The 26304-nt window shown below is 41.1% G+C and overlaps 1 protein-coding gene across 6 annotated transcripts in view; it reads right to left on the bottom strand.

The window, feature by feature from the left end:
* Nucleotides 1-26304, bottom strand: part of PHF2 (PHD finger protein 2) — a 145204-nt gene that overhangs the window by 105035 nt on the left and 13865 nt on the right. The window contains exon 1 of one of the 6 annotated variants that reach the window (XM_073352170.1): nucleotides 14331-16889. The exons of the other annotated variants lie outside the window; for them this stretch is intronic. Within the exon in view, the coding sequence (XP_073208271.1) occupies nucleotides 14331-14395 (65 nt within the window). The 5' untranslated portion in view covers nucleotides 14396-16889. Of the gene's footprint in view, nucleotides 1-14330; nucleotides 16890-26304 lie in introns of those variants that run through there. 6 annotated transcript variants of the gene reach the window in all.

Below are 26304 nucleotides of genomic sequence, written 5' to 3'. Positions count from 1 at the left end.
GTGTGCATTTAAAATTTTGCACAATGGTAACTGTTCTCAAGGTAAAGATGAAAAAGCAATTGAAAGATACTCTTAGAGCCCCAAAGAATCCCTTCCGTCTTCATACTCGCCGGAAATTCAGCTTTAAAAAGTGTTCAGATCGAGGTTTAAAAACCCTGATTTTGTTACAGGGAAAAATATAAAATACTCAAGCCTGGAAGCTTTAGCGTGCTTGGAGCAGGGGAATGGATAAAGCAAATATGGCTGACCACACCTTCTTTTTAAGATGTATTTTAGGAGACAGGGATCCATGAGGATCTCCCACATTTCCCACTTAAGCATAAATGCTTGCATACCTTAGTTATCACTGCCACACAAATACAGAGACAGATTAATGGAAATCAATCGATATTCAGGTAGGATAAACTGTCTCCTTCAAATGCTCTGCTTCAGAGTGCAGATTGTCAGTGCAGCTCTGCGCATCGAGCAGAAGAATTTGTTCAACAAATTCATAAGGCGTTCTCTCCCCACCGAGACCAGCGTGCTACTTCCACACCACTTTGGCCACAACCACAGATCCCCAGTGTGGGATTGCATGGCGCTGCTGGTAGATTCCCCCAGCCAATCTTTTTTTAAGAAAGCTGCAATTTGTTCAACAGCTTCTGCAGGCTGTAATTTGCACAGAGAGCCATTCTTTTAGGAACACAAGATCTGCTGCACTAGCTCAGACCACCAATCCATCAAATCAAGTATTCTGCCACCAGCCCTTGGTAAAACTTGACACTACTTTGGAAGGTGGAAAAGAAAAGCATAATACACATAATTCTTCAATGCAACGCACTGGGGAAAATGTACCTTCCTGACATTCTACATATCATAAACATTCCAAAAGAGGTGAGTTTACAAACAAAACAGATTGGGAGTGGGTGTGAGTGTTTCTCCAAGTGAGGGTTTTCTGAGATTATGTACCTCTGGTTTGCCTTCATTCCAATGCCCGTTTACACCACCCTATGCACTAACCATCATAATATGGAAAGGCATTATCCACTTAAAATTTTACTTGAAAAAACACTGCAATGTTTGGTTGGCTCCAGATTTTACCCACAGTACCTTGCGCTTTTTTTGTTACATAATTTGTAGAGCCTATGCAATTGCTTTTCACAGTCTGCAGGCTCTTTTTTGTTTTAAAATAGGTTAAAACCCACACACTGGAAACCCCAATAATAATAATAATGGTATGCAAAAGAGGGGCAGCCAGGAAGGTATTTAGTAAGGAAATCATTTTCTCTTCCATTTTTCACTAAAGGGTGGTTATAATAATAACAATTATTTTAGAACATTAAGAACAATCTTGGCAATGTCCTTTTGTATAAATTATTCAAATAACTCCCATAGCCATTCTTGGATATTTCTCTTCTTCATGGTGTAGCCTAATCTTGTAGCATATCACTATCGGTACTCAGCATCCCTTTCGTGCCCTTCTCTGGGTATTTTTCAAAGGGGTGCAACATCTTTTTAAAATGTAGTGGCAAAAACTGAATATTTGACCCCAACCTGGAAATAATCAGAGAACTTAAATATCATCTCATCACAATTCTTCAGCATCTATTTTCCTGCTCCAGCTGAGCCTTGAATTGGCCTTATTAAACTGCCTCTACAGGCTGTAGAGATGTGTTTATATGGGTATCCATCATTACTTCAAGATCCTTTTTCATACTGTTGCAATATAGTTAAACCCCTTCATTTTCAGTTTAAACTGATTTATACCATAAAAATTGCGTAAAAAAGTATTATTTGTTTTTTCCCCAATTTTCATCCTACTTTGTATCATTCAAATATATAAAAATAACTTGTTTGGTTAGGAAATACAACATATTACATGAGATATGTGTATTACGGTAATACATTAGTCTGTGTGTATATGCAAACCTGTCTGTTGAAGTAAGGCTATGTATTAGTCTAGAACAGTGGTCTCCAAAGTGGGGTGTGCGCACCCCCGAGCATCCGTGGAGGTGCGTGGTGGGAGGAGCACCGCCGAAGAAGCACCGCCGGCATGGTGGCAGCAGTGCTCCTGGACCTTTGATTCTTTGATTTTTTGCTTCTGGCCCTGGGGGTGTGCGATTCAAAAAGTTTGGAGACCCCTGGTCTAGAAGATACACACAATAAACAATAAACAAACAGGCACACACGCAAGCTCTGAAGCGCCATGCGCATCTGAACGTATAGATGAATCTCACACCCAGCATGTACGCATTTCAAGCTGTTAGCAGATAACAGTTTAAAGGTTTGACATACTAAAATGGGAAGAAAATGAAAATCTGTAGCCGAGTACATTTCAGAACACAAGGAAGTATTCAAAAGTTTAAAAAAAACAAAAAAGGAGAAAAGGATGAAGTTGAGTGTATGCTCTGCAAATGTGTGGCCCAATTATTAAATGTAAATATTTATAGTCTAATAGTTCCAAGTCTAGAACAGTAAACTGTTTATTCAATTGAAAAGTTTTATTTGGGGATCAGAGATATTGTTTTCTTAAACTCAGAGATGGCATTGTATTTCGAGTTCTGTTTTAGTTCTGCAGCAAACCACAGTGAATTCCCTTATCAAAGCATTCATCTACTAAATACTTTTTCCCCTGTCCTTCCGTCCACCAAAATAAACCCCAATATTTACCCAGAAAAAATTATTGTTTTTTTCCCACTGATTTTCACCTCTTTTTGTTGTTGTAATAATAAACACTGATAAATCTCCAGGGAAAATTCAATAAAATTAAAAGAAAAAACAAAGGGCCCTAATATAGTCTAGTGCCAGCTGCCTGTCTGCCACAGGGTAGCCCCAGCATGGGTGACCACTGGCCCTTCTGCCTGTGTGATCCTGAACGTTGCCACTGCAAAAAATTCCAGAACCCCTCTACTGGTGATACCATAGTTCTACCCTCTGCATTTGATGCTTGTGTACAGAAGGGGCAGACACAAGGAGCAAGGGTGCTAGCAGATGCCAAGTCACGCCTATTAGTACTAAACTTCTTCTGCATCACCATCCTAACTGCACAATCAAAGCGGTTGTGTGTTTGCGAAGATCTGGTCTACACTACAGACCTAAACCGGTATAACTACCTATATCGGTGGTTGGTAGAACTACATCATGAAATATCCACACCCCTGAGTGACGTAGTTATATCAACCTAACCCCCACCTTCCCATGTAGATAGCGCGATGTCCCACCGACATAGCTCCCACCTCTCGGGGAGGTGGATTAACTGTGCCAACAGGAGAGCTCTCTCCCATCAGCTTAGAGCATCTTCATTAAAGGGCTAGAACAGTGCAGCTGCACCACTGCGGCAGTTTAAGTGTAGATGTGCCCTAAAGCAAGTATATTCTTCACAGACTACTCCAGTTTTCTTCTGGTGGCCTCTCTCCATTCACCAGGCAGAACAGTCATAAGGATCAGCAAATCTGACACCACTTCTCTTGTTTTCCCTACATTTGATTTTGCAACCAGCTCCTTATTTGCGCTTACATTTTATCTTTAATCCACAGAGCTAACACATTTTCAAATCTTTCCACACACACAGTCTTCTTTTCACCACTCCTTCATGTCATGCTTAGTAGAAATACCAACTTTTACCCCTTTCAACAACAGAGCTCCATGTATCCAAGAACACCACCGATTACACTAGAATTAATTTGGCACAGAAGTATCGGAAAGAAATTATGAGCAAAGTTGATATTCTTATGCAATTATCATTATGATGAGGCGCTTTTAGATCCTAAACTGATACCTCGATCTGTTGGATGTAGTAAATATCACCAAATAAATGTACTAATTCCTTTCCAGGTCCAATTAAGAGAAAAACTGGAAATTCTCATATTCTCTTTTCATTCAGGTATGAATGTGTGATATGTAATTACATATCCTAATGCAAAGCTATTTTTTCTTTATGGACTGGCAGGTTAATTATTTGTGATTAGGTTCAAGGAGACAATATTAAGCAAAAACTTAAATCAGAAGATAATTTAATTTTTCTGCATATATGGGACGTTATCATCATAGTGTCATCATCATCATGTCAGATACAATAGCCCAGAAAAATACTGATGTTTTAGAAATGGAAAATTAATATTCAGTCAAAAAGAAGTGATTACAGATGTACAGTCTTTGTTTACTACAGTATTTCAAGATAGAGGACTGGCTTTATCCATCACTGTATGTGCGTGTCTTTCATTCATCATTTGCTGCATCCTTGACAGACTGAACTCAGAAGCTACTTATTTGTAAGGCAGCGTGCGGCTGCTCTGCTCACACAACATCCTCCTTACTAAACGGATCAGTGCAGGCATCTGCTGCAGGAGGCAGCTAATTGTCTCCTCCACTGCGTCGGATGGGATGTGTCACAAGGAGTCTTTTCATGTCTGACAGAGATCAGGTGGCAGAGAGAGAAAATTAAGAAGGGAAACTGTGCTGCTGCTATTTGCACTTCCCCATGGCACAAAGCCAGTGATTTGCGCTATATCGGGCACTTATGACTGATGGCTTGACTGTCAGCAGGCATAAACTGATTTAGCTCTGTTGATTTAAATGAAGCTGCGCTGATTTACTCCAACCAAGACTCTAGCCCTTAATACAGTCTCTTCCTTGATTAACTGGTCTCTACCGTATGCTGCAATGAAAATATTTAACTTTTACATATGGCAAAAACTAGCAAGTTGACGATAATGGATTTAAAGAAAGACAGTGGAGCTTAAGATCAATGTCACCATGGGTGTAAATACAGAAAGCATTTTCATGATGGCAATGTGTATTAAAACATTGTGAAAAGTTATTTTCTCCTCTACAAGCAGATGGTGAAAATGATGTAATCTAATACATGACAAATACACATCTTCAGCTAAAGATCATTGCCTCTGGGCCTACTGGTGATATCCAGTTGACAACACAGCTGGTTCAATGTAGCATTACTAGTAAAACACACATGGACACTTAAAACTAAAAGTTTCAATCCTACAACCCCTCTGAGTACAGAGCTCCCATGGACTTCAACAGAAGTTCTGCTTGCAGGATCAGGTCCAAAAGCATTTAAACATCATGGCTGAACACCTCACATATCTAACCATGCTGTATCTCTCTTGCCTTGCATGACTGTTATCTACCAAATCTTACAGAGCAGACAGACATTCTCACACTCTCTTCTTGTACATTCTGACAAGTTATTCATTACAGCTCCCAGAATTTCAACACAGACAACGGCATGATGCTTTGCAAAGAGAGAAATAGAATATTATATACAGCAGCAGCGTGAGCTCACAGATGCTATATAAAATAACTGCTAGGATATGCTTGTTTTCAAACCAATCATGCATTATGCTTTACAGAACTATGTTCGGCATACCCAACCCTTGCATAGTTGTATGGCCCTGTCCTGAAAATCCTTATACATGTATTACTACTCATGTGAGTAGTCCTCTGAAGTCAATAGGGACTGCTCACATGAGAAACATGACATAATGTAGAACTCATTGCAGGGCTAGGGTCTCAAATTGTTCAGAGTGAGTAAAAAGTGGCTAGCTGTCATTTTCACCTATAGACATATTTGGTGGCATTTTCAAAACTGCTCAGCATGAAATGCAGCTAATTCTGCTCTTACGAACACCAAGGGGCGTTTCCTCACTGACTGCTGAGGGAGCAGAGTGGGGGCAAAACTGAGCGCTTTTTGAAAATTCCATACATTGTGGAAGCTTGTTATTTAAACAAACCCCTTCAAACTAAAGTAAAAACATTATGTAAAGTAAATTTCCTTCAACAACTAAAAGAACGTAAACAGCCACAAGAGCTAGTTACAGCTTCGCAAGACTTTTGGTACAGTTACAAAAATTAAACTAAAATCTTCTGAAAATATATGAAAGAGCGTAGCCATATATTTGCTGTCAAAAATGTGCTTAAATCTGGGGATTTTGATAGAACAAGATAGCTGCCCCTTTGCCAGGCTGACAAAGTTTACTTTTCTTAGGCTGATGTTAAAACCTTAAAGACGCTGACCGGGGAGGGGGGAGTTGAATGAGCTGTCAGCAGCAGCTAGAGGGGAATCTCTAACACAGACTCACAGGTTGCAACAATGCAGTCTGCTTTGTCCAACCCACACATGGAGGTAACTGAGCTGAATGGAGCTCACTAAAGCTTGCAAGAAAAGATTAAGGGGTAGGTAGGGGAAAATATGCACATAGGCCTTTTTGCTTTATCCCTTTGTACTGTATCTTTGGGTGAAAGAATAAATCATGCTTTGTTTTGAAGAAGCTGCTTTGGATTCACTAGAATCAGCTCGCTGGTCTCAGATGCCCAGAAGAAAAGGGCTTACAGGTGCCAAACACAGTTGTGCCTGTCAGGTTGGCAGAGTTGGTAAACAGGGGCCAGTAGCCCAGAGATCCAGGCAAAGAGTGGTTGGACCACATGGTTCCACCCAGAGTGAGGTGGAAGAAGCCAGGCCCTTCACTCAAGGATTGAATGAGGGGGACTGGAAGGGACCCTAAAGGGCAGATCACCCTGTAACCGTGACACCTATCTTTTGCTGTTCTTTCCTCTCTTCCCTCATCATTCCTTTTGGGTGAGTTTATCTGGTTTCTTTACAAAAAACACAAACCTGGAACTGAACTTTAGCCCCTACTTAAAACTGATTCATTCTCTCTTTTTTCCAACAAAAGCACTGAATGCCATTTTAAAACTTTCACTGAAGGAAACTCTTATACTTTATAAAAAATTTAAAACTTTGTAGAAATACACGATTACTCTATTTTTCAGCTGTAATTATTTTACTATTTTTCCTCTCTCTTTGTGCATGTGTTTGATAACAGTTAACAAAAGTTTTGTCTGGCAGTATGCATCACACTAAACCAAGTCCCTGGCAACATAACCCCAAATCCATATTACTGTGAACACTGTAGCAATCAACAGTAACAAACAATGTATGTGACTGAAAAATTAAGATGTCCCGGAAAAAACTATCCATTTCTCACAACTCCTCCTCTTAAAAGGGTTGCTTCATTTCCTAAGTTAAATTTACTGCTGGACAAAACCTTATCTGTTTCCAGAAAACTTTACACGTACTGTTATCTTTGTTATTTTGAATTCTTTCCTTTCCTGACTTGGGCCCTGGTTCTGATGGACTCAGGACTCGTCAATGTGCATGAAGTTAAGTACAAGCATAAGTCTCCACTGAAGCAGTTCTTACCACCACCACCACCTAATCCTTAGATAGCACTTGCCATCAGTCCATCTCAAGTGCTTTACAGAGGAGGTCAGCATCATTATCCCCATTTTACAGATGGGGAAACTGAGGCACAGAACAGGAAGTAACTTCTCATTCAGCAAGCCAATGACAAAGCTGGGAACAGAACCAGGTCTCCTGAGTTCCAGTCCAGCATTCTAGCCTCTAGACTGTGCAATCTACCTGATTAAAACTAGTGGGACAATGCAGTACTATTGCTCACCTGGATCGGCAGCACAGAGTAGCTGACTTCCTGCTGCACTGCAAGCTTCAGCATGAGCAGCACTCACACTTCAACCCCCCAGCCCCTGACGGACCAGCTAGCTCCAGTTTAAAGCACCATTTAACTCAGCCTAGTGACTGTTGTGGGTGCTTGGGACTCAGGTTAGGGGCAACACCAGAGTTATATTCCTCAAACTGACACTGCAGTGAAGACAAGTCCTAGGATATGTCGACGGTACAATTGGAGGAGGCGTTTGCAGCTCATGTAGACATAGCGGTGCTAGTTTTAATCCAGCTAGCACAGCTAAAAATTGCAGTACAGGCCTGGCCGCAGAGGCTGTACAAGCCCACCCAGGACCCCAGGTACAGACTCACACTGCTAGCTGATGCTGGAGCCTATGTCATCGCATCTTCACTGCTATTTTTTAGCAAGATTAAAGCTACAGCAGGTATGTCTACACGAGCTCCAAACCACACTTCCAATGACAGTGTAGACATACCCTCAGTGGCACTAATGCTCGAGACAAGATACAATCTCTTCAGCAAAAGGATCAATTCTCTCATTTCTCTAGGAAAAGCGAGGTCATTAGTAAAAGACAATTCCTAGCCCCTCTGAAGTCAGTGGGGCCGGGATTTCATCCGGTAGCCGGCAGTAAATTTTTATTAATTTTTTGAAAAAAAAACATTAAGCTCTCCTTTGGTTTTACCAAAGAAAAAGAATATTAATTTCCTTTTGCCATGAATTATGCATGTGGTTACCTCCTGTAATTCTTAACCTGTTTACAAATTATTCTATGCTTTAGAATTTGCTACTCTAACATCTATGAAGCTTATTTCCTTCAAGGGGGCATGAAAACCCCTAAATATTTTTTAATGAAACATTACTTTGAATTGCAGAGCAGCATATTCAAGTAAATAGGACTTAAAATACCTAGTAACATACATTGTCATTAATAACTGAAGGATGCCCTTGAGATTGCACATTGTTATGTATGTTGGTCCTTGCACTAGTAAATTGCTATTTGCTTCTCCTGATTCAGATGTCTGCAAATTGACAAACACTTACTGCACTCAATTTATGAAGCAGATTTCCATTTACCAAAGAATTGTAAAAAATGTAATCATGTTACATTTTGAGACATGGATTAAATGTCTCAATAAACACATTGAAGGCTTTGATTGTTCACACACCTGGAATCTCTGTTTTTTTCAAACTACAATCCTCCTTACCATTTCTAACTGAAACTGTGGGGGGGTTTCCTACAGCCTTTAGATGAAACATTTTCCTCTTGTTTTTATGTGTGAGCAGTGCTTGTGTTCTATGTATGTTTCAAAGTTATGAGTGCCCCAGTTCTAAAAGGGCATGCTTACTTGTTGATACAGTATCTCTGAAAACTGTAGGAGGAAGAAAACAATATTACCAAAGACATCAAATTCACAAAGCTGCTAAATTATCACGTGGGAAGTAATAAATTCCCCTCTTATTTCTTAAGTCCATTGTAATGCAGTCTTACACACAGAACAAGACAAAGTTTATTTAGCCTAATGTAGAAAAATTATACTAATCAATATAAGATTATGAGCCAATCTTTCTCTCCTTTCGCAGGCAAAATGCTCAGTGAAGCCTAAGTGCAGACTCAAGCCCTTAGTTAGGGGAAGGGATGATGTACACACAGCTGTCAAGAATATAGATTCAGTTCCATCCTGGGACACACACACACAGAACTTTGTGTTCCTCGGAACTATATATAGTTCATCAAGAGAAAATACTCAAGCATGTGCTTCCATACTGGGGATTAAGGTGCATGTTTCCCTTACCGTTTTTTAACATGAGGGAACTTGTGGACTTGTAATACACAGTCTGTGGAGTGACAAACTCCTTCAGCAGCAGGGGTGCTGGAACAATTTTTATAGTGGGGGTGCTGAGAACCATTGAACCAAACTATAAACCCTGTATACAATGGAAACCACTTCAAGCGAGGCGGTGCAGCAGCACCCCCAACACCCTCAGTTCCAGCACCTATGTTCAGCAGTGGTGGAGACAGTTAAGAGCTACTTTAACTCTGGAGTTTTACTCGCAGCATTTATTTGAAATCACACATCTCATTTTTAAACGAAAAATCTTGTTGAACAGCCTAGCCTTTTGCACTCTTGCACTTTTCTGAGCACTGGCAGACAACTGCACAGCACTGCACAGATAGTAGGAAAGTTTCATTTAGGGCCAAATTCTGCTCGAGTGCATATGCAGCTCTCAGAAGTTTCCAAGGGAATCACAGATTCATAGATACTAAGGTCAGAAGGGACCATTATGATCATCTAGTCCTGCACAACACAAGCCACAGAATCTCACCCACCCACTCCTGCGAGAAACCTCTCACCTATGTCTGAGCTATTGAAGTCCTCAAGGTTTAAATTCCTTCCCGACCCCAAATATGGCGATCAGCTAAACCCTGAGCATATGGGCAAGATTCACCAGCCAGATACCCAGGAAAGAATTTTCTGTAGTAACTCAGATCCCACCCCATCTAACATCCCATCACAGGCCATTGGGCCTATTTACCATGAATAGTTAAAGATCAATTTATTACCAAAATCATGTTATCCCATCATACCATCTCCTCCATAAACTTATCGAGTTTAATCTTAAAGCCAAATAGGTCTTTTGCCCCCACTGCTTCCCTTGGAAGGCTATTCCAAAACTTCACTCCTCTGATGGTTAGAAACCTTTGTCTAATTTCAAGTCTAAACTTCCCAATGACCAGTTTATATCCATTTGTTCTTGTGTCCACATTGGTACTGAGCTTAAATAATTCCTCTCCCTCTCCGGTATTTATCCCTCTGATATATTTATAGAGAGCAATCATATCTCCCCTCAATCTTCTTTTAGTTAGGCTAAACAAGCCACGCTCCTTGAGTCTCCTTTCATAAGACAGGTTTTCCGTTCCTCGGATCATCCTAGTAGCCCTTCTCTGTACCTGTTCCAGTTTGAATTCATCCTTCTTAAACATAGGAGACCAGAACTATGCACAGTATTCCAGGTGAGGTCTCACCAGTGCCTTGTATAACGGTACTAAAACCTCCTTCTCTCTCCTGGAAATACCTTGCCTGATGCATCCCAAGACCACATTAGCTTTTTTCATGGCCATATCACATTGGCGGCTCATAGTCATCCTATGATCAACCAATAAATACTCCGAGGTCCTTCTCCTCCTCTGTTACTTCTAATTGATGCGTACCCAGCTTATAACTAAAATTCTTATTATTAATCCCTAAATGCATAACCTTACACTTCTCACAATTAAATTTCATCCTATTACTATTACCCTGGTTTACAAGGTCATCCAAATCTTCCTGTATGATTTCCCGGTCCTTCTCTAACTTGGCAATACCTCCCAGCTTTGTATCATCCGCAAACTTTATTAGCACACTCCCACTTTTTGTGCCGAGGTCAGTAATAAAAAGAATAAATAAGATTGGTCCCAAAACTGATCCCTGAGGAACTCCACTGGTAACTTCCCTCCAACCTGACAGTTCACCTTTCAGTAGAACCCACTGTAGTCTCCCTGTTAACCAATTCCTTATCCACCTTTAAATTTTCATATCGATCCCCATCTTTTCCAATTTAACTAATAATTCCCTATGTGGCACGGTATCAAACGCCTTACTGAAATCTAGGTAAATTAGATCCACCGCATTTCCTTTGTCTAAAAAATCTGTTACTTTCTCAAAGAAGGAGATCAGGTTGGTTTGGCACGATCTATCTTTTGTAAAACCATGTTGTATTTTGTCCCATTTACCATTGACCTCAATGTCCTTAACTACTTTCTCCTTCAAAATTTTTTCCAAGACCTTGCATACTACAGATGTCAAACTAACAGGCCTGTAGTTACCCGGATCACCTTTTTTCCTTTCTTAAAAATAGGAACTATGTTAGCAATTCTCCAATCATACAGTACAACCCCTGAGTTTACAGTTTCATTAAAAATTCTTGCTAATGGGCTTGCAATTTCATGTGCCAATTCCTTTAATATTCTTGGATGAAGATTATCTGGGCCCCCCGATTTAGTCCCTTTAAGCTGTTCGAGTTTCGCTTCTACCTCAGATATGGTAATATCTACCTCCATATCCTCATTCCCATTTGTCATGCTACCATTATCCCTAAGATCCTCTTTAGCCTTATTATTTAGCATCAGCAGGCAGACATTGACCCTTGTTCACTGGTCTAATTCTGGCTGTTCCTAACCCCTTGAAGAACTGCAGCATGAGGGAGACTGAATTTGGCCCAGTTCCAGTTAGCGTGCATTTTGCCACTGACTTCCGTGGGAATAGGAATGGGCCAATGGAGCTGAACCTTTCGTGCAGCAAGTGCCTTCAGCTGTGTTTCATACTTAGGATAAATAGTTCTGCTTTGCACAGAATTTGAGAATGCAACGGAAAAGTACCATTAAGAAAACAGCACAAGACAAGGACTACTTTCAACATGATTTTAAATCTTGCTTGTAAACAGTCAGAGGGGAAGACAAAACCAAAATACATCTTTGTTTGCTTCTGAATTCAAATTAATAGCTATGCAGGAGTGCACTCTGAACATCACTGCCTCCTTGAGACCCGCACTTCTTTGTCTAATGTGACTTGACAACTCTCTCTCCCTCAAATATCAGACTCCTGGGAAATAGCCAACTACTTCAAGTACCATTTATGGCGACAAAGCTAATATTAACAAACTGGAAATCACCAACAGTTCCTGACATCAATGCCAGCAATGGCAACCTTTGCAAACTGGCTTCTTTAAAAGAATGGTTTCTGGCTGATGGAGAAAATAAGGTCCAAATCCTGCTCACCCTACCAATTTACTGTCTTCAGTAGGAGTATTCCCATTGGTGAACGAAGGGAGAAGGATTTGGCTGTCAGTCCGTACTTGGGAAAGCCTCATTTTAAAGCCAATGCCAGCTTTACCTGAGTGAGAACTGCAAAATCTGGCCTGTGTGTGTTTACAAAGAGTTGGTCACTATCCCTTAATATAAATGATATGTCTACATTGGTTATGCACTTCTCTTTTCCCATCCATCCCTTTCTTCATTATTTCTAGCTTTAAAGTATAAAGAGACAATGAACATTGCTGCTTATTAATAACTTTGTACATTTTTTACTCTTTATCTGATTTCAAATATCATCAAAGCAGTTTTACTTCAGCAATACCAATACATGTATTATCTAGTTACAACAAACTGGGACAAATTCAGCAATGATGTAATTACATGCAAGATACAACTGTGTTGTAAAGCCTATGTATTCGTGAGCAGACTATCTAACAACCTAGTTATACTGTCAATGTAACTGCTTTATCTCATACTCTCTCTTTGTTGTTTGTCCAGCTACGCCTTCTCTTCCTGCCCCTCGGATTGGCATAATTGGGCACCAAAACTTCAGTGGAGTGATAAGATTGCCGTGATGGACATAAACTCAATGTCCATCCAGACCAGCTTAAGAACCTAGCCAGAGATCAATCCAGGTGACACTTAATCTATAAGGTGGCCATATCCCTTTGGGGTTTGCCACAAATTGATGAGGATGATTTGGAGCAGCTCTAATTTACACAAGAAACCAGACTGGAGCACAACTGGCACAAAATCAGGGAAGTGCAAAGGTGAGTTTTACACCACCTCCTCCAACCTGCTCTGTGTACCACAACTGAGAATCTGGTCCCGACAGATGTCACACTGGTGCAAGTTACACAACCGTTCTGTTGACACCTGCTTCCTTACCCACTTACCACTGAGTGTAACTTGCAAAATCATTTGCGTCCAAGATGAATTTGGCACAAAGACTTCCATCAGAATTGTGCCGAAAATGCACAATGAGAACCCGGGGCTCAATTCTCAGCTGGTGTAAACTGGCATAGTTCCACTGCAATCACCAGAGCTAAACCAGTTTACAGCAGCTGAGGATCTGGCACCTATTTTTGAATTGGGGTGAATATTAAAAATATGGTAAGAAGAAGAAAAAGATGATCAGTTCCAAATCCTTGAGCTGAATTTTTAAAAAATGAAAGAAAAATCAAAAATGTTGGGTTGGAAACTCCTGAAATACAAAATAGCAAAGGGTGAGCAAATAACATTACCTAAGATTATGACAGCAGCATTCCAGAAGCTGAAAAATGTACACAGATTTTTTGATTCAAATAGAATGTATAACTAGAACTAAATATTCTGACACGCATTCAGAAAATCACAGTAGGTTGTCACTTATCTGCTATGCCATATCACTGCCAAGCTGCACTGAAGCACAGTACATTCAAAGGGCACATACGCCCCCTTAAAGAAATCATTTTCTTAAGATATTTAATATACATTCCATCTGCAGCAACAAGTAAAAGAGTCCGTTGCATTACAAACTTGCAAGGCTGCCACCAGAAGCAAATTCATTTAAAACCTGCAAAGAACAAGAACACATACCAGACTCCTAGTACAACTCAGTGCAAAGGAGGAGACATTCTATGAAGTTGGCTGCAATGACAGTTGCATAATTCAGAAGCAAGTGTGATCCTGGTGTGCAGCCAGCCAGGTTAAAATGGAATCCAGGAGAAGTCTAGGAAGACACTAGTAAAATAGGTCTTTATAACATCTTGCAAGTTCTGTCCTTCTGACAGAGCAGTCCTCACTCCACCGTTTTTCCCAGGTGTAAACAATTAGCTTTCCCCACTTTGTCTAATCTTACTTACAGTGAAATTACAAATGAAAAGTGAAAATCACTTTTTAATCCCAAAATCTCAGAGTACTTCCTAAGCATTAATTGAGTCTCACAACACACTTGTAAGACAGGTCAGTATTGTATCCATTTTAGAGATGATTAAACTGAAGCACAGAGAGTTTACCTGCTTTCCCCCATGTCTCCCAATGAGGCAGAGGCTGTACCAACAGCAGACTCCAAGAGTCCCATCTCCCTGTCCTCTGCGTTAACCTCTGTGTTTAACCAATATACCTAATAAAGATAACCGTATTAATAAGGCTGAAGTGTTCAATACAGAGACTTGAACATAGTAATTTATGCAGAACCTGTAATCCATTCATCCACCACTCTACAAGGTTTACAAAATTTAAGAACTCATATGTGCACCAAAATTTGTACAGCGCTCCAGTGCATTGTTAAAGAAGGTGTGCATTTCAACACAGACATTGCTGCATTTTAGCGGTGGGGGAGATACCACACAACACAAACAGGAAGAGAAAAATATCTTGTCCAATAGAAGCTGTTTGTGGAATTTAGACAGGCAGAATGTAATAACCCCCAACTATCTCATGCTCACATCACCTGGCCTAACACCCCCATTCTTGCAAAAAGTGGTCTGATGATCACAAGCAGTCAGAATGCTGGCTTTGTGTTTAACTCAGAGGACACCATCTCCAATGGTACAGTTCCTGTTAGCAAGACATGGGGGCCTTGGTTCAACACTGACTCAAAAGGCAGCATGTCACTTCCAGAATCCCCAGTACCACTTCCAGGAGCACACTGGATTTACCTTGTGGATCCCCCATCCAAGTACTCCTTAAGGCCACAGATTGAGACAGTATGAAAAGACTGTGAGAGTTACAATGCAAACTAGGATGTAATTTAGGCCACTAGGGCTGCCACAGATAGGAAGCTTGAAGATGTTGGAATAAAACTGCAGGAGACTCAGAAGAAAATTGAAGGCAACAACAGACGGGCAAAATGCTGTTATTTCTGATAACTGTAAGGAGTGCAAAGTATTGAAAAATCAATTTGATGACCTTGTGGACGAGCTCAGGGAGGAGTAGTATCACGTTAGATGGGATTGATGAAGGCATAGAGATACGGGAGACCGAAGTATTATTTTCTCAATAAATATAGCAGGTACTCTGGGAAAATTAATTTAATTTCCCTCTACAGCACGTATTTTTCCCAAGAAAGCCATCAAGAGAATTTCCTGCACGGAACTCTTAAAAGCTAAGAAAATGTCCCAGGAACAATCCTCGCTCATGCTTCGAGGCACTGCAGATCTCTTTGAATGGTCAGGAAGGATTTTTTCTCCTACACCGTGTTTCATAGACTTATGCATTACAAAGTTTTTATGCACATTTTTTCCCTTCCTCTTAAGCATCAAGTTCTGATTTCTGACAAATACCCTAGATTATATGAACCATTATGCCAATAAATATATTCCCAAACCACCACAATATTTTATATTTTAAAAGAGGCAGACAGTTCCTGAGAGGTGGAGGATGGCTGCAGAAAATCAGAGAAATTTAAAATACTTTGTGGTGCTCATTACATAATTTGCTCCCATAGCTGTCTTTTGTTGGAAGTTATTAGTTTGGGCTGTGTTACAGTGATAGTACAATTGTGATTAAATCCATTATGAGCCTATATTTTCAAGTGATTTCAACTTTCTTCAGTAATTATACTCTTTGGATTGACATTTATTAATGCAAATTCATAGTATTGCAGATGGAAAACACCCCCACGGGATCACAGAGTTTACCCCTATACAAGTGCAGAATATACTTTACCCCTACCATATTGACACCATACCAAAAGGCATTTTGGTCCGGAGGTGTTTTGAAAATAAGGGGTAAAAATCCCTTTGGCTGTTGTGGTGATATACAAGCATGAAAAAAGGTCCATGGTTTGATTTAATGAGCATGTTAGTAATTGAGGGTATAGCGTGAATTCAAGTGGGGACAAGTTACTGTTTAGTCGAAGACACAGGAAAATGGTCACTGTCACATCCTAGAAACTAAGGGGTTTCTCACTCTGTGAAGGGGAGGGGAATACAAGAGTCTAAAAAAATCAATATATTCTTTTCTGGGGAGTCATCGGTTGGCCAATTTCCTCCTCTCCAGGGCCCAAAACAAACAATTTTAACTTCTTGCATTTAGAGAGAAAAACAAAGGGATTCCCTGTTTGCTGCAGTCAGACAGAGCCTTCATGGCTTTCCCTTCTTAAACAAACAAATGTATAAGTAAGAACCTATATGGGAAGAGATTTCCAATAGCAGAGAACCGTTTAATCTATCAGACAGAGTCAAAATAAAATCCAGTGGGTGGAAATTGAATCTAGACAAATTCAGTCAGACAATAGGGTGCAAAGTTTTAACAGTGAGGGTAATTAATCATTGGGACCACTTGCCAAGGAATTTGGTGGATTCTCCTCAAGACTGGATGTCTTTCTAGATGTGCACTAGTTCATCCAGAAATTATGGTCTTGATACAGAAATTTTTGAGTGAAATTCTATGCAGGAGGTCAGAGCAGGGAACCGTACTGGTCCCCTTGTGGCCGTAAAATCTGTCAGGTCCTCTTTTCAGCGGAATGGAACTCAACAATTCAAGTACCCCTTTGAGGCATCTAAGCAAGTAAGAGACCACTGCTTCCAGGGCACAAAGTCATGTGTCCTCTCTGCTCAGCTAGAAGGAAACAAAACCCCTTCATCCAGAAGGCCCCTCCCAACAAACCCACCCCCTTTATGACTGCCTATTAACAATCCCTAACTGATAGGCATTCACTCCAAAGCTGGAAGGTAATGCAGCCATTCCCATGACTGAATCCATTCACTCTCCAGCTGCGTGTGGGACATACAGATCCTCTCACAGAAGAAAACAGGTTTTAAAAATTCATCCACAGCACACCAAGAAAATATTGGAATGATAAGAGAGACTCTACACTTTCCATAGTAGAGATGAGTCAGCCAGGATTGTTTAGGACTGGAGGGCACCAAACTCCACTGTGGCCCTCTATTCTACTTAGGTCAGCCGCTGTGGGAACATAACCTTGGCTTATTTGGTTGTTTTATGGTTTTTTCATGGGATTTTTGAGACTTGGCTTGGTGTGACAAAGGCGAAGGGAATTTATGGGCCTACATGCTTCTGTTCTAGTCTCAATTGGGATTTGGTCTGATAATCAGCAGGATCCCTCACCACAACAGTATTTTATAATTCCACAGGAAACACAATTCCAAATAGGCCCCATGCAATGCATGTTGATGGTCGGCAGAGAGCTGGCTGCTCAAGAGGTACCGACTCCCTCTTATTTTCAGCTGCCAAACTACATTAAAAGCCCTAAAAAATACATTGAAGAGTATTGTAAGTGTTGTAGTTGCCCGAGGGATAGTTAGTGATCATGAACAGGAGAGAAGGTGGACTATAGAATCACAAATGGAGGGACAGTGATCCATGAGACATTCTCAGCATTAAAACACAGTCCATACTATGAAAAAGTTTGAGAGTCATAGAATCATAGAATATCAGGGTTGGAAGGGACCCCAGAAGGTCATCTAGTCCAACCCCCTGCTCAAAGCAGGACCAATTCCCAGTTAAATCATCCCAGCCAGGGCTTTGTCAAGCCTGACCTTAAAAACCTCTAAGGAAGGAGATTCTACCACCTCCCTAGGTAACTCATTCCAGTGTTTCACCACCCTCTTAGTGAAAAAGTTTTTCCTAATATCCAATCTAAACCTCCCCCACTGCAACTTGAGACCATTACTCCTCGTTCTCTCATCTGCTACCATTGAGAACAGTCTAGAGCCATCCTCTTTGGAACCCCCTTTCAGGTAGTTGAAAGCAGCTATCAAATCCCCCCTCATTCTTCTCTTCTGCAGGCTAAACAATCCCAGCTCCCTCAGCCTCTCCTCATAACATGTGTTCCAGTCCCCTAATCATTTTTGTTGCCCTTCGCTGGACTCTCTCCAATTTATCCACATCCTTCTTGAAGTGTGGGGCCCAAAACTGGACACAGTACTCCAGATGAGGCCTCACCAATGTCGAATAGAGGGGAACGATCACGTCCCTCGATCTGCTCGCTATGCCCCTACTTATACATCCCAAAATGCCATTGGCCTTCTTGGCAACAAGGGCACACTGCTGACTCATATCCAGCTTCTCGTCCACTGTCACCCCTAGGTCCTTTTCCGCAGAACTGCTGCCTAGCCATTCGGTCCCTAGTCTGTAGCTGTGCATTGGGTTCTTCCGTCCTAAGTGCAGGACCCTGCACTTATCCTTATTGAACCTCATCAGATTCCTTTTGGCCCAATCTTCCAATTGGTCTAGGTCCTTCTGTATCCTATCCCTCCCCTCCAGCATATCTACCACTCCTCCCAGTTTAGTCCCTGGAATAGAGGCTCTGGTGACGTGTTCAATGAGAAGGAACTAAATATTGTCTGGATTCTGGATGCTCGCTCACTGTTTGATGCACTCCCACGTTATCCTCTATTCATCCAAAAAACATAATGAAAAACATTTGCATTCATTGTTGTATCTGGCATCAGAATGTTGAAGACTGCTGTACTGACTGTTAGAACTTTAAAATGAGATACTGTTTTACGTTATTTTAGTACTGATGGTGACTTGAACTGAAAGAATAAATCTGTAGGATTTAATCACATGACTCACATTTATTGAGTACACAAGTACATACAGGAACACATTCTACTCTCATTTAGTAGCTTCTAACATAATACGTCCCCTATAGTATTTACCCAAAGGGGTCTCTTCTCCCTTGCCTGTGATTTAAATTCTAATACAACAAACAGCAGTTTTACTCAACTGACTTTATTAGGAGGGACATTTTCAAAGCCTTTTGTAAGGTATAATATTAGCTAGGCAATTGGTTTTAAAGAGTCACTCTGCTAAAATACTCTAATTCCATATCTGGCCACTTCTTTCTCTGAACCTTCGCCAAGATTAAGCCCTTTCTATCTGTCCACACTGCTCAAACTATCATCCAGGTTCTTATTATCTCCCATCTTAACTATTGCAACCTTCTCCTCTCTGACCTTCTTGCTACCTTTCTCCACTCAGGCCCATTCAAAATGTTGCTGTTAAAATCACCTGGCTGGCCTATCATTCCAATAGTGTCCCACCAACTCTACCTATGAGTCCCTGCTCTTCCATCACATCAAGTTCTCCCTCTCTCATCTAATGGTGTCAGCATCCTTCATCTGTTTGTCTATTTCTCCCATAAGCCCCTTTGTACTTTTCTCCATCCTGCCCCTTGGACGCCTGGGATGTCCTTCCCAAACTGGCCATAATGACACTACCCTGAACTTCTTCAACTCCCATCTCTAAACCCATCAGAAAGACTGGACTTTTGTTTCCCTGGAAGGACTCAGACTAACTACCCAGTCAGCAAGAGGGAAACCAAAGAGGTGGCCAGACCTGATGGAGGAAAAGTAAGCCAGCATACAGTGGCTCTTGCATTTTTATCTGTAGATGGTTAGGCCTTGGGGTCAGTCTGATCACCCCTGGTAACCTACTCCTGGCATTGGCTAAAATATCCATTTGTCAACCCAGGAAGAAGAAGCTGGACAGGGAGGCTCTCTGTGGATGTGACATCTTCTTCCAAACACTTGTTAGAGCACATCCTCGCTTGGCTCCTTTTTGGAGCATTGGGTTCTGTCCAGAGATCTCTGCTCAATATCCCCTTCTGGATCTCTCATTGTGAGCCTTTGACCCCCTCTCTTCTTTGTATTTTGCCCAAGAAATCAGTCGATCCTTCTGTCTTTGTTGTCCCTCCTCAGTGTTGAGAGAGGCCATTGTAAAATAAATTGGTCTCCTCTGGTAAGGAATTATTCAAACAGGGTGTCTGCCACCAAGAAATCTCTGGGATAGTGCATGAGACTCTTATTCTAGGCTTCCCTAGATGTAGCATCCATATGGAGAGCAGTTGTGTTGGTGCATGTTGGCTAGTGAGATCCAGCTCATTGGGCATCTTGTATAGTAAGACTAGAATTTTGAACTTTGTGCAGAAATGGACAGGAAAGCAGTGGTGTATGCAAAGCACAAGTGTGGTATGTTCACACCAGTCTTGCTACCTTAATGGGCAAACTGGTGCATGCTGTATGAGTTGTAGATACCATAGGGCAGTTACATTCAGCTCCTGATACTGACAGCTCCAGTAGCCTAACCTGCAGGTGATGAACGCATGGGTCACAGTGCTTAGGTCTTCAACTGATCAGAGAAGTGGAAAGTGTTCCCTGTCACTGCTGCAATCTGTGTATCTAGGTGCTATGAGGAGTTCAACATAACCCCAAACCTATGCACTACTTTGAAGAATGGTGGTCAGTAGCGTTCCCTCTAATTTTTTACATCCATGTGCGGAATGAATTTTGTTATGTGCACCAATATGGAGGTGAAATGTCACACATCACCTCCATATTGGTGCACGTAACAAAATTCATGTGGTGGGGGTGACGCCGAGGGGTTTGGAGTGTGGGAGGGGGCTCAGAGCTGGGGCAGAGGGTTGGGATGTGGGCTCTGGTTGGGGATGCGGGGTCTGGGGTGTGGCTGGGGATGAGGGGTTCAGGGTCCAGGAGAGGGCTCAGGGCTGGGGCAGAGGGTTGGGGTGTAGGGGAATGAGGGCTCTGACTTGGGGTGCAGGCTCTGGGGTGGGGCTGGGGATGAGGGGTTCAGGGCTGGGGCAGAGGTTTGGGGTGTGGGGGGTGCGGGCTCTGGGGTAGGACAAGGGATGAGAGGTTTGGGGTGCAGGCTGCCTGAGCGCTGCAGTGGGAAAGAAGACTCCCCCCAGTCCTCTCTCGCCATAGCAGCTCGGGACAGGGGGAGAGGTGCCTCTCCCCAGGTGCAGCAGTTCTGGCTGGGCTGGGCCAGGCCGAGGGAGGGGCACCTCTCCCCGCCGCAGCAGGTCTGCGCTGGGGGAGAGGCATCTCCCCCCCCACCAGCATCTCCCCCCCCCCCCCCCAGCCCTGAGCCCCTGTGTCGGGCTTAACAGGCAGCTGCACAGCCACGCAGCTTATAGGGAACTTGTGTGGTCAGATGCATTGATGGGGTTGGTACCTTAGCCAGCTTCTGCAAGTGCTTTATTCTTCCTACTAGGGCTATCAATTGCAGCTAATTCATGCAATTAACGGAAAACAAATTAACCAGATTTAAAAAAATAGTGGCAATTAATCACAGTTGTAATTGCACTGTTAAACAATAATAGAATACCAATTTAAAATTATAAATACTTTTGAATGTTTTTCTTTACTGATTTCAATTACAACAGAATACAAAGTGTACAGTGCTCACTTTATATTACAACAGTGCCATGCGAATGTCTGTTCTCATTTTCATGTGACATTGTAAATAAAAAGGAGGCAGCATTATCTCCTGTAAATGTAAACAAACTTGTTTGTCTGAAAGATTGGCTGAACTAGAAGTAGGACTGAGTGGATTTGTAGGCTCTAAAATTTTACACATTGTTTTGTTTTTGACTGCAGTTGTATATATTTTAAAAATCTACATTTGTAAGTTGCACTTTCACAATAAAGAGATTGCACTACAGTACTTGTACAAGGTGAATTGAAAAATACTATTGCTTTTGTTTATCTTTTTACAATGCACATATTTGTAATCAAATACAAACTGAGCCCTGTACAAATATTTGTATTCTGTGTTATAACTGAAATCAATATATTTGAAAATGTAGAAAAAAGTCCAAAATATTTATAATAATAATATTACCAATTTAAATTTAACAGTCTGATTAAAACTGCAATTAATCATGACTTTTTAAAATCTCACAATTGTGATTTTTTTAATCATTTGACAGTGCTACTTCCTACCTTTATCACTTCTGCATTCTCTAAATTATGATTGAACCAAATAATTTCCATCCGTTTATTTCTTTCCAGCACTGAAATGAAGGAAGCTGCATCATTTGAGAAGTATTAGTGCATGTCCATGGTATGCATGGTCTCCCAATAATCTTATATGTATATATAAATATTTCATACAAAAAGCTCCAGGCAAAGAACATATATGGTGCAAAGTAAAGTGCTCATTCGGTTTTTGCACACTTTGACAGACACACGTGCAAATCCAATGAAATCCAGAGATGATATCTATTCATGGAAATTCTCATTCTGTATACACATAACACATATCTACTGTGCCAGTGGAACACTGGGAGATTATTAGTATTAAATGTTTTAACAGTGAACATGCATTAAATATGGGCTTCTTTTCCAGACCAATGTAAGGCTGGTATGACATATGGACTACCTCTATCAAATTTCAAGTTTCCAACACCTTCCATTGAGGTGCTAAAAAAAGTCACAACAATTGTTTCTTAGCAGAAAATCTGAATTTTTTTCAATCCTTATATCTTTGAAATATGTTTGATGAAAATTTTAGGGGGAAAAATGTGCTCCTTATCTGGGAGCAAGAATACCTATTTTTGCTGAAATGCTAAAATGTTCAGAAAGTTATAAGCAACTACAAATGATATTTTATAATGGAAACATTTAGGTAACCTTAACTATAAGTGTTGCTACATGTGCTAGCTTTAATACATATGAAAACAGGTTGAAAAATGGGGGAGGGGGGGAGAAATCTTCTACAAATGTTTTCATTGAAAAAAAGATCTGCTTTTCACTGGAGCATATTTCCTGTTAGTTTTTGCCCAGCCCTAGCCACTGATATTGAAAATGATGGACAAAAGCACAGAATCCTGCTGGATTCCATGCGACAGGCCTTAGACGGGATCCAGTAATGCACTTAAACATGTGCCTAGCTTCCATTATGTGAATAGCCTATTAATTTCAATAGGCTACTCACACGCTTAAAGTGAAAGAGGTGCTCTGCTGGACTGGGACCACGTACACAGCATGTCTAGTAGAGTGACCAGATAGCAAGTTTGAAAAATCGGGATGGGGTGGGGTATAATAGGTGCCTATATAAGAAAAAGCCCCAAAAATCAGGACCGTCCCTGTAAAATCAGGACATCTGGTCACTCTAGCTAGGTTTTGGGGAGCCTGTCTGAGACAGTGAAGAGCTACCACATTTACTTCTCCTAGGTCTCTTAGGCATTTCTTCAGCCCCTTACAGTCAGGGCCGGCCCTAGATCAAATGGCACTCCAGCTGAAGAGTGCCTTCAGCGCCTCTCCCCCATTTGTTAAACTTTTGAATACCTTACAGCACCCCAGCCCAGCACCCCAAGCCCAGCACCCCCCAAGCCTGGCACTCCATGCGGTTGCATGGGTCGCCCACCCCTAAATCCAGTCCTGCACAGTCAATAGTACTGAAGACTGCTGAGAGACCAAACAGTGTAATCATGAAGACTGGTTTGATATCCAAGGCCAAGAGAAAATCATCCATCAGCAAACTGTGCCATATCCCTCCCCGAAGCCTGACTCCAAAGAGTAGAGGATATCAGCAAAGGTGAGAAACCACTGGAGTTTGGTCATCACCACTTTCTTAATGAGTTTGTCTAGTTAAGGGAGCGAGGAGACAAGGTGATGATGGTGTCCAGTGTGGGTTATTTCAGAAGTGGCTGGACTACTTCATTCTTTATAGTGGTAGGTAAATTGCCTTCTTCAAAAGAGATAATGATGATTTCAGTTACAGTAGCCAGGTAAACTTTTTACATAGCCTGCTATTTTAACAGTATCATCATAGATACAGATATAGCAGCAATTGTGTTATAAACCCCACAGGTTAAACACTTTGCTGGGATAATGTCACCGTTTTCTAGGATGAATTTAGCTCTGTGTGCGCAGGGGCTTATTACTTGGCCTTTCCAAATCATACTGCACTGACACTTAATGCATATATTCTCAGCCTAGGAATGCATTGTTTTAAAAGTGTTAACATGATTGATCTGTAATGGATTAGATTGTAAAATATCTACCACACTGTCTGCACATTTAACAATTACACCTTTACAAATAAAATTTTGAAGTCATTTAAATAAACTAATAAATCTCTTTTTTGTGGCCTGAAAAGGGAGAAGAGTCAGAGATTGCATGAAGTCTACTAGGGAGCTAGCTACTGCCAATCTGTTCTAAGGGTGTGCCTACACTTTGAGCTAGGGGTGTGATTCCCAGTTCGAAGGGACATACTCATGGTAGCTCTCACTGAGCTAGTGCACTAAAAACAGAATGCAGCTGCAGCAGTGGGACAGGTAGCACCCCGATTACATGCTGAAGGTCTCAGATAACACTGCAATGGCCACATTCTATTTTTAGGATGCTAGCTCGATGGGAGCTAGCCCAAGTATGATTCGAGATGGGAATCACACCTCTAGCTCCAACTGTAGACATACCCTGTGTGGAAGGTACTCAGACACTATGGAGATGAACAGCAATATGAAAATAACATACCTGAAACAGATGATACACTTCTACTGTTTTCAAATACTAATTTAGAAATAACTGAGGGTTGTTTAAGTTGAGAGAGGAGATACTTTATATGTAAAATAGTGAGGTCTAAGAATTTTTAATACATGCATATTGTGTTCCATGCCACAGATTAGATGCATAAAATGGCTACTGTGAAAAATCTGGTCAATTTAAACAAAACTTAGGATGCTTACATTGCAGCGAAGTCTCTGGAGTCATTACAATGCATGATTATACCAGATTTTTTAATACCATTCAACCATGTTTATCTAAATGTAGAGAGTAGATGCAAAACATTTTGAATAAACTCAGTTTCTGATTAACAGGAAAGGAAGTTATTACATCAGGGAAAATTATTGCCCTTTGGCTGACTGGTAGTTGTATTAATTGGGATTATCAGAGTATTACACGACTAGTACAAGTTTATATTTGCTGAGATTTCATGCAGAATTTGAATGTGTAATATAATTAAAGTGTAATATAATTTTGCTCATAAAAGTTCCAGCAAAAAGATCATTCACTTTTAAAACTGACACGCATGCAGTGCTCATGCAAGGCACAAAGATTAACAGCACTGGAGAATGAAGTTGTCCATGCTCAGAACACTGGCAGGCAGCAAAGACTGAGAGTGAACCTTTTCCAGTTTCCCCACTGACCCCCCTCTACATCTGGTATCCTGATAGGGGGAGTGCCATTAGGGGTGCCATTGCTCATCCAAATCTTGGCCTCTCCACTGGGGCTTTCAAAATGTTGCCAACAGATACAGGGTGAAATCCTGACTCTACTGACCTAAATAGCAAAACACTCATTGACTTCAGAATTTTGCCCAGGGTGGGTTTTGTCATGTGTTTCCTATCTATCTATCACCTAGGTAAAAAATGGAGCCCACCAACTCATTTCACAAAGGTCACTGAACAGCCATGAGGTGGTAATAACATCGGCTCTCTGCCAACTTTAACCAGAACCAAAAAAATAACCTGGTGGTAAAAGGCACTACACAGTCATTGCCAATCTCCCAAGCCATCTAGCCCCCTATGTAAAAACTGGAATAATCATGAGAACCATGGAAGAACCATAATAGTTCCATTCACATTACACAGGTTCAAACAGATCAACAAATGGTGACAATGTTAATGGAAGAGTCTGCCTATTAGGGAGAGAAGGAACGGGTTGAGATAGCTGTCAAAAATAAAGGGAAATCATTTTTAAAGAGTTACAATAATCGTGACAAAGTTTCTCTGTCCAGCAACAATTTTTTCCTCATATATGGTTAAATTGTTTTAACTGGTTCTGCAGAAATATTAAACAAAATCTCTACTCTCCCCCACCACAGACATATTCAGGTTACAAACAGTGGGTCTGCTAATCTACCTCCTCCTTGCTCACTGGCAGAATTTATTTCCCTTTACTAACTATACCTGGAAAATGATGCTGTTTGAACCTTTCTGGCTAAAAACTGCTAGCTGCTTAAGGGTCCAATCTTGCACTCATTGAAGTTAACAGACATTTTGTCCTTGAATTGGGCCCCAAATGTGGTTCAGCAACAGGTTTTTGGTTCATGGTGGGCACTGGAGCCTTCTGCTAGATTTTTTTTAATTAAACCTGAATTGTGTCTAATATTCATAACATTATTATACTTTCTGTTGTAAAATCCTTTTATCTTTAAAGGACTTTCACACATACTAGAAGTGCAACTGGACAAGTCTATTACTTGCTGTCA

This window comes from Lepidochelys kempii, chromosome 7, assembly GCF_965140265.1.
Source record: "Lepidochelys kempii isolate rLepKem1 chromosome 7, rLepKem1.hap2, whole genome shotgun sequence".
In the NCBI taxonomy this organism is placed as follows: Eukaryota; Metazoa; Chordata; order Testudines; family Cheloniidae; genus Lepidochelys; species Lepidochelys kempii.
This window is presented reverse-complemented; position numbering and strand designations above follow the sequence as displayed.